This window comes from Zootoca vivipara, chromosome 16 (assembly GCF_965207765.1).
Source record: "Zootoca vivipara chromosome 16, rZooViv2.hap1.1, whole genome shotgun sequence".
NCBI lineage: Eukaryota > Metazoa > Chordata > Lepidosauria > Squamata > Lacertidae > Zootoca > Zootoca vivipara.
The window spans coordinates 26,143,797-26,157,295 of NC_142599.1; the positions used below are offsets into that span (position 1 = coordinate 26,143,797).

Here is a 13,499-nt window from a genome sequence, read left to right on the forward strand (position 1 = left end):
GTGTGTGTGCGCGCGTTTGTGTGTGTGCTTGTGTGAGTCCTTTGAATAATAAAGGTGTGATCCTTGCCTGGGAATGAATTCCATGGAGCTCAGTGGACATGCATGGCCTTGCCCTGTAAGCGAATTAATCTCTCTACAATCTTTTCAGTGCCCTCCTGCCCACTGTGTGTCCTTAAGTCAACAGACCTCTGGTCTCTGGCAACTGTGAGCTGCCTGCCCTGGTTTGCTCACCAAGGTCCGTTTCATTGTTAGTGAAGACGAGAAGAGGACTGAACCCGTCCGGTCAGAGGGCCGGGTCTTTCTTCCTGTCCAAGCTGCTGCCTCTGCAGTGTCCTGCAAAAAAATACCCGGAGGAAGCTGTGATCTTGAAGTCAGGTGAGCTGAAAAGCCCCCCCCCCTACCATTTATGCCTCGTAAAATAAGGCAGAGGTTTTTTTGGCTTCACCTCCATCTGGTACGCAGGCTGAGACCCTACCTGCCTGCAGACCAGGCATCCCCAAACTGCGGCCCTCCAGATGTTTTGGCCTACAACTCTCATGATCCCTAGCTAAGAGGACCAGTGGTCAGGGATGATGGGAATTGTAGTCCAAAACATCTGGAGGGCCGAAGTTTGGGGATGCCTGCTGCAGACTGTCTCGCCAGAGAGGTGCATGCTCTAGTTACCTCTCGCTTGGACTACTGCAATGCGCTCTACGTGGGGCTACCTTTGAAGGTGACCCGGAAACTACAACTAACCCAGAATGCGGCAGCTAGACTGGTGACTGGGAGCGGCCGCTGAGACCACATAACACCGGTCCTGAAAGACCTACATTGGCTCCCAGTACGTTTCCGAGCACAATTCAAAGTGTTGGTGCTGACCTTTAAAGCCCTAAACGGCCTCGGTCCAGTATACCTGAAGGAGCGTCTCCACCCCCATCGTTCTGCCCGGACACTGAGGTCCAGCGCCGAGGGCCTTCTGGCGGTTCCCTCGCTACAAGAAGCTAAGTTACAGGGAACCAGGCAGAGGGCCTTCTCGATAGTGGCACCCACCCTGTGGAATGCCCTCCCACCAGAGGTCAAAGAGAACAACAATTACCAGACCTTTAGAAGGCATCTCAAGGCAGCCTTGTTTAGGGAAGCTTTTAATGTTTGATGGATTTCTGTATTTTAATATTTTATTGGAAGCCGCCCAGAGTGGCTGGGGGAACCTGGCCAGATGGGCGGGGTATAAATAATAATAATAATAATCTTATTATTATTATTATTATTATTATTATTATTATTATTAAATGGACGCCCACCTTTCAAGCAGAGAAAGAGTTTGCCTAGAGTGTGAGGGGTTGCTCAATTCTTCATGGAGGGCCAGGCGAAACAACCACAGCCTATTAGCCACACTGAATGTGTGTGTGTGTGTGTGTGTGTGTGTGTGTGTGTGTTCAGCGCAAACAGCCTGAAGGTGGCTTCCCTTGACCCCCCTCAATGGTCTGCATTTCCACCCATGGGAAAAGCCACGAGCCCTGGTTTACTCACAAGAAGGAAGCGAGAGGTTGGGAATGGCGGAGGGAGGCAGCCTCTCTAAGCTGGGAAAGTTCCTTGCTGGTTTTCATTTAGTCAGGGCTTTTTTCTTTTCTTCTCTTTTTTGAGCTGGAATTTGCCAGAACTCAGTTCTGGCCCCTCTCAGGTGGATTTTCTAGACACATCAAAGAAGCGATTCAGTTAAACACGTTGTAAATTGGAATCTCGTTGGTGAAAGTGCATATAAAGTGCTTTATCTTTACGAATGTAGTGGAGTCCTAAAGAAAACTGAACGTTTATTATGCGTGTAAAAAAAAGAAAGCAGTTTGAAGTACAGGCTTTGCCTGGGGCCAAGTTAACCGTAGCCCATACTTGCCCATTCAGCTGCTGAGTAAACTTGGAGAAGCAGGAAGGAAGTAAAGCTTGATTGGAAGTGATCTACTTTACCAGCAAGTACTGTACTTACTTGGGACGCAGGTGGTGCTGTGGGTTAAACCACAGAGCCTAGAGCTTGCCGATCAGAAGGTCGGCGGTTCGAATCCCCGCGACGGGGTGAGCGCCAGTTGCTCGGTCCCAGCTCCTGCCAACCTAGCAGTTCGAAAGCACGTCAAAGTGCAAGTAGATATATAGGTACCGCTACAGCGGGAAGGTAAATGGCGTTTCCGTGTGCTGCTCTGGTTTGCCAGAAGCGGCTTAGTCATGCAGGCCACATGACCTGGAAGCTGTACGCCGGCTCCCTCGGCCAATAATGCGAGATGAGCGCCGCAACCCCAGAGACGGTCACGACTGGACCTAATGGTCAGGGGTCCCTTTTTACCTTTACTGTACAGTACTTACTAAAAGAAACAAAGGAGGAATTGGTGCAGAGGAAAAAGAGGCTGCCCTTCTGTCTATTGCCTCTGGCCCTGCACTCCACTGGCATGTGGCCTCCCAATGTTTTCCCATGGGGGAATGTGGCCCTCCTTGGGCTAAAAAGTGAATGCATGTTGGTTTCCCTCCGATTTGCCAAATATCCAGCCTTCACTCAATTGCAATTTAGCTCTGCTTCCTTCCAAATCTCTCTCTCTCTCTCCCTCTCTTTGAATGCATGATGAGTTCTGGAGTGGAGTGATTCTGAAATAATGACCTTTGGCCTTTCACTTTAGGAAGATGAAGCAACTTGTGATTATTCTGCTGTGTGCACTTGTGTTTCCAGAAGGCCAACGATGTGGTAAGCGTGTGGGTCCCTTGGTGAAATAACAGCCATTTAAAAGAACAGAAATCCTGTTCTCCTTTCTATCCAGTAATAGGCAAATGAGCTTCAAAAAATCAGGCCAGGTTCAAATTGTTACTATTAGTATTTATTGTGGCAGCCCCTACACTTCGGAACTCCCTGCCTATTGACATCAGGCAAGTGCCTTCACTATATTCCTTTTGGTATCTGCTAAAAACATTTTTGTTTAGAGGCTACCCAGATGTTTAGAAAGTTGATGGGAGTTTTAATCTGTTGTTGGCCTATTGTTATTTTAACTTTTCGAAAGTATTGAATTGTTAGTTTTTCTTATTGATAATTTTATTGGGTTTTTTTTTGTAAACCACCGAGGGTTTGTTTGGTTTTTTACAATCAAGCAGTGTATAAATTTGTATAAATGCAGTGCTTTTTTTTAATTAAAAAAATGTTTAGGGGTACTCTCATTTTGACTCAAGAAAATCACCATTTTATAGTTCAAATCAGGAAAAATACAGTGAATGGACAAAAGCACAAAGATTCACAAAATGTTTAGGGGTATGCGCACCCCTGCGTGCCCCCAGAAAAAAACACTGTATAAATTTGATGAAATTAATTAAAAAAACAATAAAATAAATGGAAATTGAATCCTGACAAAACAAAGGAGCTTTGGGTAATTATAATATATAATAATATATAATATATAAATATGGCTGCTTTAACCAGGAGGCTTGTGTGGCAGTTGAAAGGGACATTTAGAAAGAAAGAAAATTCACAGGTTCTGGTTGCATATACAAGACCTTTCATTCTATGCTCAGTGGAGACCCAGAGTACTTGCTTTTTCAACATAATCCACACAGCATCTATCTGTTGCTTATTTTTTTGCTGCCAGAATGCACTTATTGAGAAAATGGTTTTATTCTGAAAGCGGAAAGCTTGTTGCATATTGATTTGACATTACCCTGCACTGTGTTCTTTTGAATAGTTTCAAAATGTTTTTCTTTTCATTTAATTTGTGTTGTGTTTTTTTTTTAAAAAAAACCCACTTTGGTGTTTGCTGCCCTTTGGGAGAAAAAGCAGGATAGGCATTTAGTCATTAAATAAAACCATGTGTTCTGATCATCCAGCTCCAACCAGCAGCTGGGAAATCACATTTTTGCCCCAGTTCAAGTTTCTGAACCATCTTCAAAGGCAGCCCCATGCTAAGTGCATTACAGCAGTCTAGCCTGGACTGTCCTAGTGCAAGGAGAACTGTGTCAAGATCCTTCTTCTCCAGAAAGAACTATGTAGAATTTGCATAAAAGTGTAGAAGTAACCATATTCCGCCGCCCCCCGCACTTTCTGCTTTGTTTAAAAAGCGAGTATTCTGGTTCCACTTCATGTGACCCTTCTTATTTTATTTTATTGCATCTGCACCCCACCTTCTTCTCCAAGGAGTCTTAAGGAGGCAAGCATGGTTCTACCCTTCCTCATTTAATCCCCACAACAACCCCGTGAGGCAGAGAGGCAGTCACGCCCAACAAGCGTTATGATGGCCAAGCGGGGATTTGAACCCTGGTCTCTCCCAGGTCCTAGTACAGGGGTAGGCAACCTAAGGCCCGTGGGCCGGATGTGGCCCAATCACCTTCTAAATCTAGCCCGCGGACGGTCCGGGAATCAACGTGTTTTTACACGAGTAGAATGTGTCCTTTTATTTAAAATGCATCTTTGGGTCATTTGTGGGGCCTGCCTGGTGTTTTAACATGAGTAGAATGTGTGCTTTTATTTAAAATGCATATCTGAGTTATTTGTGGGGCATAGGAATTCATTCATGTTTTTTTTCAAAATATAGTCCGGCCCACCACATGGTCTGAGGGACGGTGGACCGGCCCACGGCTGAAAAAGGTTGCCGACCCCTGTCCTAGTAGTCCAAAGCTCTAACCGCTACACCATTGGCACCCCTCACTTGCGGGTTTCCGACCCACTAGTAGAAGACCAGGGCTCTGACAAATCTATTCTGTGCAGAGAGCAATGGCTGTGTCACTTCCTTGAAGCGAGACATCCTCAAGCTGATGGTCAAGTGGGAAGATGCGACCTGTCTCCAGAACCATCAAGGTCTGCCCCCGAACCTCCTTCAGTCTCTGCCCCGAAGCTGCATGGAAATCAAAACAGCACTGGAAGGAGCCACAGGTGGGTGAATCTGGGAAAGGGGCATGTTCGGTCCAGAACTTTCAGGGGGCACGATGGTCTGAATGCAACGGCCACAAGTAAATTCTGTATGTCTCTGCCCATGTGACCACTATGGCGGGGCCTTGAGCTGGCTGCTGTGAACAGAAATCAAAGTGATTCCAAACTATGCGGGGATGGTTCTCGTCATTGAAATTCTACTCAGTACAGTATTGATCCAGAGTAATTTCCAATGCATAGTTAGCAGAGTAAAAACTTGATTATTGTGTAGGAAATATCCATCTCTAATCGCTGCTGCTGCTGCCTATGGTAATCTTATTATAATATTGTATCTTATTTGTGAATGAGAGGGCTGTTGATGGCTGCCATCCATAATGGCTGCGCTCTGCCTCCACTGTTAGAGGCAGAAGAATACCAGTTCTTGGAGACTACAGGAGAGAGGGATCTTGTGCTCGGATCCTGCTTGCTGGCTTCCCATAGGCATCTGTTTGGCCTCTGTGAGAACAGGATTCTGCACTGGATGGACCGCGATGAGGCAGGGCTCTCCTGATATCCTGGTTTCCTCTTGCAGATGGGTTGTATGACTTGGCCACAGAAGATGGCGAGGTTTACCAAACCTTCTGCGACATGACCACAAATGGAGGCGGTTGGACACTGGTGGCCAGTATCCACGAGAATAACATTTTTGGGAAATGCACCCAGGGAGACCGCTGGTCTAGCCAGCAGGGCAGTCACAGCAACTACCCTAATGGAGAAGGCAACTGGTCCAACAACGCCACCTTCGGGTCAGCCAAGGGCTGCACAAGCGATGATTACAAGGTCAGCTTTGCTTTCCGTATGCACATGGTGGGTTTTCTTGATTAGGAAGCGTTGGCAACATAGATTGTGTTTGAATAAAGGTAAAGGTAAAGGGGCCCCTGACCATCAGGTCCAGTCGTGTCCGACTCTAGGGTTGCGGCGCTCATCTCGCTCTATAGGCCGAGGGAGCCTGCGTTTGTCCGCAGACAGCTTCCGGGTCATGTGGCCAGCATGACAAAGCTGCTTCTGGCGAACCAGAGCAGCACACGGAAATGCCGTTTACCTTCCCGCCGGAGCGGTTCCTATTTATCTACTTGCACTTTGATGTGCTTTCGAACTGCTAGGTGGGCAGGAGCTGGGACCGAGCAACGGGAGCTCACCCCGTCGCAGGGATTCGAACCGACGACCTTCTGATCAGCCAGCCTTCTGATCAGCAAGCCCTAGACTCTGTGGTTTAACCCACAGCGCCACCAGGGTTTAGTACCAAACGAGTATACTGTAAGTCTTGGGCTTATGCACTCTTCCTTGATTTCGCCTTTCCCACGATGCGGTTGGAACCATTTGCTTCCGTTTTTCAGCTAGCCATTTTGTCGTTTCATCCCCCAAGGTGGGACAAACTGTGGTTAGTTTAAACTGGGAACGGAGAAGAAATATGTTCGGGTCTGCATTTTGAAGTGAACTGGGACTGGGCTTACATGTAGATTAGAAGACAGCTGTCAATCAGTTTGTCGGTTTTTATCCGAACAAAAATGCAGACACAATGTGTATTTTGCATGACCAGGTGGAGACCCCCCCCCGCCCCCCGGGAGGAATAATGACTCATGACTCATGACAACGTGTTATGGGATTAAAGTTGGCCAAAACTTTATTAAACTTTCAGGTGTAGGGAGAGCTTGGCTTAGGCATGGGGATGTTTATCCCTCCCAGTCCCCAACCGGGGATCTGGGGAACATCAGGGTTATCCAAACTGTGTGGGGATTGGGCTGGCTCAGGAGAACATCTGTTCAAGCAGAGAGCCCCCCCCCCAACAATTCGCCACAACGCAGGGGAGATCACTGACAACCAAATGGTGTATGGCCAGTGACTCCCTTTCACACAACCACTTTAACAGGGAACCCTGGGATTGCCGCTGCAGGGGGGGGCATGGGTCACCGCTTCATGCCCCCCTCCATTTAGGGAAGATAGACTAAAGGATTCCGCCCAAGGCCTGAAACCACAAAAGTTGTGACATTTTTGCTACGGGGAAGGCAAAACCTGATAAATGCAGGGAAACCCCTTCCCGGTTCTTCAACAGCAACCATCAAAGACCGCAGCAGCGCCCACATACCTGTAAAGAAGAGGTTAACCTGCAAAAGGAAGGTGTAAACTGAGGAAGGGCAGGGTGGGAGAAGCTTTGGAGCTGACTGAGGACTCCCAGGTAACTTCCACCCTCTATAGTGTGTGCAGGGCGGTCCTAGCCCTACCTGGTCAACTCTCCTGGCAACACCTCCCCAGCTGGGATTGGCTAACTGTCCGAGATTAGGCGGGAACCTCCAGGTATCCAGCTTGGGGAGGCGAAGCCAGGCTGAGCTGCCGGGGATCGTGTAGGATCAGGTGGCTGCGCGACTCCCCATTTGAGGTGGGGAGCGGTCATTATGGGGAAATTAATACAAAAATGAAAGCAAAAGTTGTCAAGGATGCTGCAAAGCAAGTCCCATTAAGAGTGTGGCTTGGTGAAAGCCTGAGGGCCAGATAGAGATACCTGGAGGGCGGCCACATTTGGCCCCCGGGCACAAAGGTTCTTACCCCCAGCATATGAGATTTTCCTCTCAGACTTTTTTTGCTTTTCAGAACCCTGGCTACTATGACCTTGAAGCTCGGGATTTGGCAATCTGGCATGTCCCAAACAACACCCCCATGAAGGAATGGATGGGTGCCGCCATCTTGAGGTACCACACTGAAACTGGATTCTTGGCTGAAGAAGGAGGCAACCTTCTCAGGCTCTACCAGGTAAGCATGGCTGCCTAGTGACTCAATATTTAGGCTTTGATGTGGTGATGTGGGTTAAACCACAGAGTATAGGGCTTGCTGATCAGAAGGTCGGCGGTTCGAATCCCTGCAACGGGGCGAGCTCCCGTTGCTCGGTCCCAGTTCCTGCCCACCTAGCAGTTCGAAAGCACATCAAGTGCAAGTAGATAAATAGGGACCGCTCCGGCGGGAAGGTAAACGGTGTTTCCGTGTGCTGCTCTGGTTCGCCAGAAGCAGCTGTCATGCTGGCCACATGACCCGGAAGCTGTCTGTGGACAAACGCCGGCTCCCTCGGCCTATAGAGCGAGATGAGCGCCGCAACCCCAGAGTCGGACACGACTGGACCTGATGGTCAGGGGCCCCTTTACCTTTACCTAGCTGTGACTAGTTTGGAATACCTGGTGCCCTTGGGCTCCAACTCCTATCTGCACCTGGCAGCACAGCCATTTTGGACAACCCCCTGCAATTGCATTGACATTGTATTTTTAACTGGAATATCTAATCACATGTTATATCTATTTTGGACCAAGTTAAAGGCCAGCATGACTCCCTTTAAGACGAGTCCTTTTGTTTTCATCCTCTCACATATATTATTATTAATTTGTTCCATCTATACCTCACCTTTTCCTCCAAGGAGTTCAGGGCAGCATACATGGTTCTTCCCCATCTAATTTAATCCCCCAAACCACCCTGTGAGGTAGGTAAGGCTGAGGGGCAGCAACTGGTCCAGCGTCACCTTTTTAGAGGCCAGCATATTTATGTTCTCAGACAGGCCTTTCTGGGCTCTTTTGGCATTTCTTCTCCTTCCAGAAATACCCAGTGACATTTGGGATTGGCACCTGCCCAGATGACAATGGCCCAGCTGTTCCTGTCATCTATGATACTGGCAATGTGCAGCAGACGTCTTTCTTCTACTCCCCAAATGCTCGATGTAAGTTTTGGATCCATGAAACTAGTGCTCAGTGTCACTGCCTGGATGGCTCTGCTGGGGAAGCTAAGTATCCAGCCCAAGACCTGAAACTTGATTCTGAAGTAGGGTTGCAAGGTCAGGAGCGTCCCAGACCCTGAGATTTCAGGGCCCAATCCCAAGAATTAGGAATGGGCTCCGGTGATGTCACGGGGTAGACTTTAGAGCAGGCATAGGCAACCTTGGCTCTCCAGGTGTTTTGGAACTACAACTCCCATGATCCCTAGCTAACATGGCCAGTGGTCAGGGATCATGGGAGTTGTAGTTCCAAAACATCTGGAGAGTCAAGGTTGCCTATGCCTGCTTTTGAGATTCTTTCTTTGTGCTGTCTCCCAACACTGAGTCCTGGAGATGGTGGTTAATTGGAAGAGAGGAAGCGGGGGCAGAGGGAGGCAGATTCCCACTCCACTGAGAGTCTATGCAATAATTTGCATCTGGCTTCTGCCAGGCTGAAGCTTGCAAGCTGCATACTTATTATTATTATTATTATTATTATTATTATTATTATTATTATTGGCATTCATGCCCACCTGGAGCTTCAATAGCCCTTGCCCCACCCTGCACCACCTGGAGACAGCCAGATGAACCTGGAGATTTCAGGCCAGCCCTGGAGGTTTGGCAACCCTGTTCTGAATAGAAGAGTGAACCCACCCATCCTCGTTTTGAACTTGAATTTTAGCTGTTCAGCATATAAAATGATGGGACTCTCCCAATTATTTTCACCACTTTCAGGAGTTGTTTCTTGATTCATTAGCCAGAATAAGACAACTGACTCAGTGGTAGGTGTTGTGGTATCCCCCTGAGTGCGCTGTTGCTTCCCCTGTGTTGGGGACAGACCATTGTGTCTTCTTCACCCCCCAAAACGTCCTGAAATTTAGCTGCCCTCAGGTCCACTGTTGCGAGTGCTAAAGTAAGACACAGCTACCAGTCCAGAAGGTATCTGTATGGGCTGATACTCTTTCTTTTTTAAAAAACTGGAGATGCCAAGCACTGAACCTGGGGCCTTCTGCACCTTGGTATGCTGCCTCAGCTGAGCTGTGAGTACTGTGTTCAAATTAACAGTTAGCAGCTGCCAAGCTCTTGGGCTACAGAGGGCAGTCTATATGCTGCAAACTGCCATAATATTGCGCCCCCCCCCCGAATTTGTTTTTTTCCAGCAAAGATTGAACCTGGCTTCATTCAGTTCCGGGTGTTTAATAACGAGAAAGCTGCCATGGCTCTGTGTGCTGGGGTTAAAGTCACAGGATGCGATACAGAATACGTGAGTGGCTTCTTCAATTGCCAGTGTTGCATATCCCGGTCCCAACGCCCAGGCCGGCCCAACTATTAACCTTGCTGAGGCAGCCACCTCAAGCAGCAGGCTGGGGATGGTTGGGTGGAGGGCAGCAGATCCAATAAGGAAAGTTAAGGGTGGCCTTTGCATGCCTTTGTGGATCTCGCCACTACTTGCCTGGGCAGGGCTCTAGGCCTGGCGGCCACCTGGGCCACCTCTGGTCTGTAGCTTCCCACAGAGGCTGCCATGATGAGGCGTGGCCTCAACCGCCCCCTCTCTCCTGCTATATTTGGCCCCCAGCATTGTCCCCACCTGTAGTCAGGCAATGCTACTCCTGGCGCTGCTCATTGCTGGAGGGGGCTGCAGAGAAGACAAAGGAGGGGACCGAAACGCATAGCACAGCATTCACCCCTCTGGACATTCAAGCAAGCAGCAGAGCTTAGCAGAAGCTGAGACTGAGGATATGTAGCATCTGGGTTTAGTGATTTATTTACAGGATCAAAATAAAGAACAGAGCAATCGTGGCATGTCTCTCCTCCGAGAGAGCACAACCACAGAACGGAAAACAAAGAAGACGGAAGTGGCGTACAGTTCCTTCCGTTCCCACGCTTCCGAAGTATGGAATGTCAACACACAGAGCATGCGATCTAGTAGTCACACACATTCTGCAGCACGAGAGAGAATGAAACTCCTGACAATATACACATGTAGTCCTGCTTTACGAATGTTCACTATGCAAAAATTCAGCTATCCATACACAAGGAATTAGAACCGAAACCTTGCCAGACACACTGCAGATTCAGATATCCAAACAGAGAGCCTTTTTTACTTCCCCGTTTGCTTGTTGCTGGTTGGCCGAGGAAAGGAGTGAAGTGGGGAGATCAGGCAAATCAGAGAGCATTTTTTTCTGGGGTTTCCTGGGTTTTCTGTGGGGTTTTCCCCTGGGGGTCGGGGTCAAAATTTTGTGGTCAGGAACTTATTAGAAATTTCCCCATAGGAATCAAAGGAAATCATTGACTTGTTATGTGAACAATCACATAACAAATGATTTCTAAGGACTGTAATGTGTTCTATAATCGGGACTAGCATGCATCTGTATATCACCCTTAACAAACTACAATTTCCAGGAAGTACTATTTTCTGGTTTGCCTCAGAGAACAAGATGTATTAGGCCCACCCTGCCCTTCATTTTTTTTAGATTGTGCAATCAGAATTCTGGCTTATGCTTCTTTCTTTTCTTCCAGAGCTGCGTTGGTGGCGGAGGGTATTTCCCTGAAGGAACTCCGAGGCAGTGTGGCGACTATACTGCCTTTGATTGGAATGGCTATGGCACACACAGTGGCTATAGTGTCTCCAAAGAGCTACTGGAATCTAGCATGCTCCTTTTCTATCACTAAGGCGAGGAAGGAGGTCAAAGTCAACATGATGATATGTATGCAATTTGGCATGATTTCCCCCCCAAGTAACAAGGCATGTAATAGAGAGGTCTCACATAATTTGGCTTTCACAACCCTTTATTTTTTGATGGGCAATCGCACTATCTGAACCCTATCTGAATTATATTTTTTGATGTGACAATAATATTAAAAAATGAGTGAATCTTAACCTGTTTTTTTTCTAATTAGTTGTATGATGCATATCAGGTGATCCAAATGATCACCTGGTTTTTTTCTTTTTTTTTCTGTACGTTCAAAATTTAATTAAAAGAACTATTTTTTATAAGAAAAATAAGGTGAGGAAGGCTGAGTTAACCATATCTCCTTCTGCTATAGAAGCCCATAATGTGTTTGAAAGAATATTGATTTTGACCTCATTCACAGAGGTCAAAGTTATTCCCAGTGGGATAATCTCTTACTGCTCCTATCAAATGTGGGGTGAATGTTTTAACCCCTCTCAAGCAGTTTCAGCATTTGGTTCGATTGGAAGATAGTCGGATATGATAGTCATTTATAAGCCTTATTATTTCATTATATGTACTATCCATGACTGCTAGCCACAATGGCTATGTTCTGCCTCCGCTGTCGGAGGCAGTAATGTTTCTGAATACTATACCAGTTCCTGGGAATTACAATTGGGGAGAGTTGCTGTTGCACTCAGGTCCTGCACCCAGTGAGCTTCATGGCTGAGCGGGGATTTGGACCCTGGTCTCCCAGGTCATGGCTCAACATTACGCCACACTAGCTCTCATGGCAGATACACTCGCAGATGGCTCTGAGTCAGATCATGTTTACCCTCAGAACCACAGATCCAAGAGTGCCCAGCCATGTTTCCTCTGTTCACAGCTCTATGGCAGTTACAAACACCAACTATTATATGAAGCATTGAATCAGCAAATTAGCATTTAGGTTGTGACAAAACATGACTAAGTACTTGAAAGACAAATAAGCTCTTCTCCCCCACGCTGAGTAGGAGGAAGATGTTCTGTAATGCAAAGAGAAAACAGATGTGAAATATGAAGAAGATGGGTAGGAATCAGTTCCTGTGTCCTATCAATGCATTAAGAGGGGGAGAGTTTGTCTGCTGTGCTCAGCCACTGTCCTTGCATGTAAGCAATTAAGCCACAGTGGTTGATTCCAGACATGAAAGACCCTGGATATTACACTCTGCCCTGTGAAAACCTGTGCCCTTGTTGTTTAACGCTGGTTGTGATTTGATTATTCATTGGGAAGGGAAAGGCACTCAGCATGTGCTCAAGAGCATTGAACTAGTTCACAGTATACACAAAAAGCATTAAGTTAAGGCATAGCAGTTTAAAACATTCAGACAGCCATGTAATTTCAATGGCTACAGCAGGCAGAACAGCACCCACCCCCTTCATATCAACAGGAAATGCCTGGGTAAAGAGAAAAGTCCTTAAGGGAACTTCCAGTCATTCAATATTCTGTGGGAGGAATTAAAGTGCACACATACCAAAGCTTTATATTTGTGCATGTAAGGCAGATGAATGCACTCTGGTGCCCCAGCACAACAAATCTGTTTGGAAGTGATGGCAATATGCATGGGAAAGTGTAGGGTGTTGATTAATGGGAAGGTGTGTAAACACCCTGCAAGCAATCCAGTGACCTCTAGAGGGCAGGATCCATCAATAAAAGCAATATTTCTCGTGCTTTTGCCAAATAACCAACATGCTTTATTTAAAGCATGAAGCGGTTAAGACCATAGAATATGATGTCCTGCCAGGCTTAGCTAGCTCACTGCTCCTCACTGAGAGAGGAAGGCTTACCAAACTCTTTGTTTTCCCACACGTCCACCATGTGAACCCTACCAGCTAAGGAGCCATCTTCCTTTTAAGAAAAATACAAGCAAAATACCAACAATTTTGAGGTATTGCACAACAAACCATGAAGATATTTGTTGTTATTATTTTGCAATAAGTGATGGAAAAATGCACTGGGAAGTGTGGGATAACATTTGCTTTAAGCAACATTGTCTAACCTCTCTGCAAACAAATGAGTGAATGCTCAAAAGAACAGGTCATCTGAGACCTCTATCTCACAGAAGTCTATCTGGGGTATTGTAATTTTGGGACATATTAGGCTGCCCATGATAAATTTAACACCTTTTGTTTGGGATACAGAGTTGAAAGT

General features: G+C 46.9%; 1 protein-coding gene across 1 annotated transcript; it reads left to right on the forward strand.

Annotated features, from left to right (window-relative positions):
- The first annotated feature begins 229 nt into the window (after window positions 1-229).
- On the forward strand, window positions 230-11,462 carry LOC118076429 (intelectin-like protein). The gene is made up of 8 exons (XM_035099187.3): window positions 230-375; window positions 2,640-2,704; window positions 4,706-4,870; window positions 5,439-5,686; window positions 7,496-7,654; window positions 8,483-8,603; window positions 9,797-9,900; window positions 11,157-11,462. The coding sequence occupies exons 2-8, from the start codon at window positions 2,644-2,646 to the stop codon at window positions 11,307-11,309; spliced, it is 1,011 nt and encodes a 336-aa protein (XP_034955078.1). The 5' UTR covers window positions 230-375; window positions 2,640-2,643; the 3' UTR covers window positions 11,310-11,462.
- The last annotated feature ends 2,037 nt before the right edge of the window (window positions 11,463-13,499 follow it).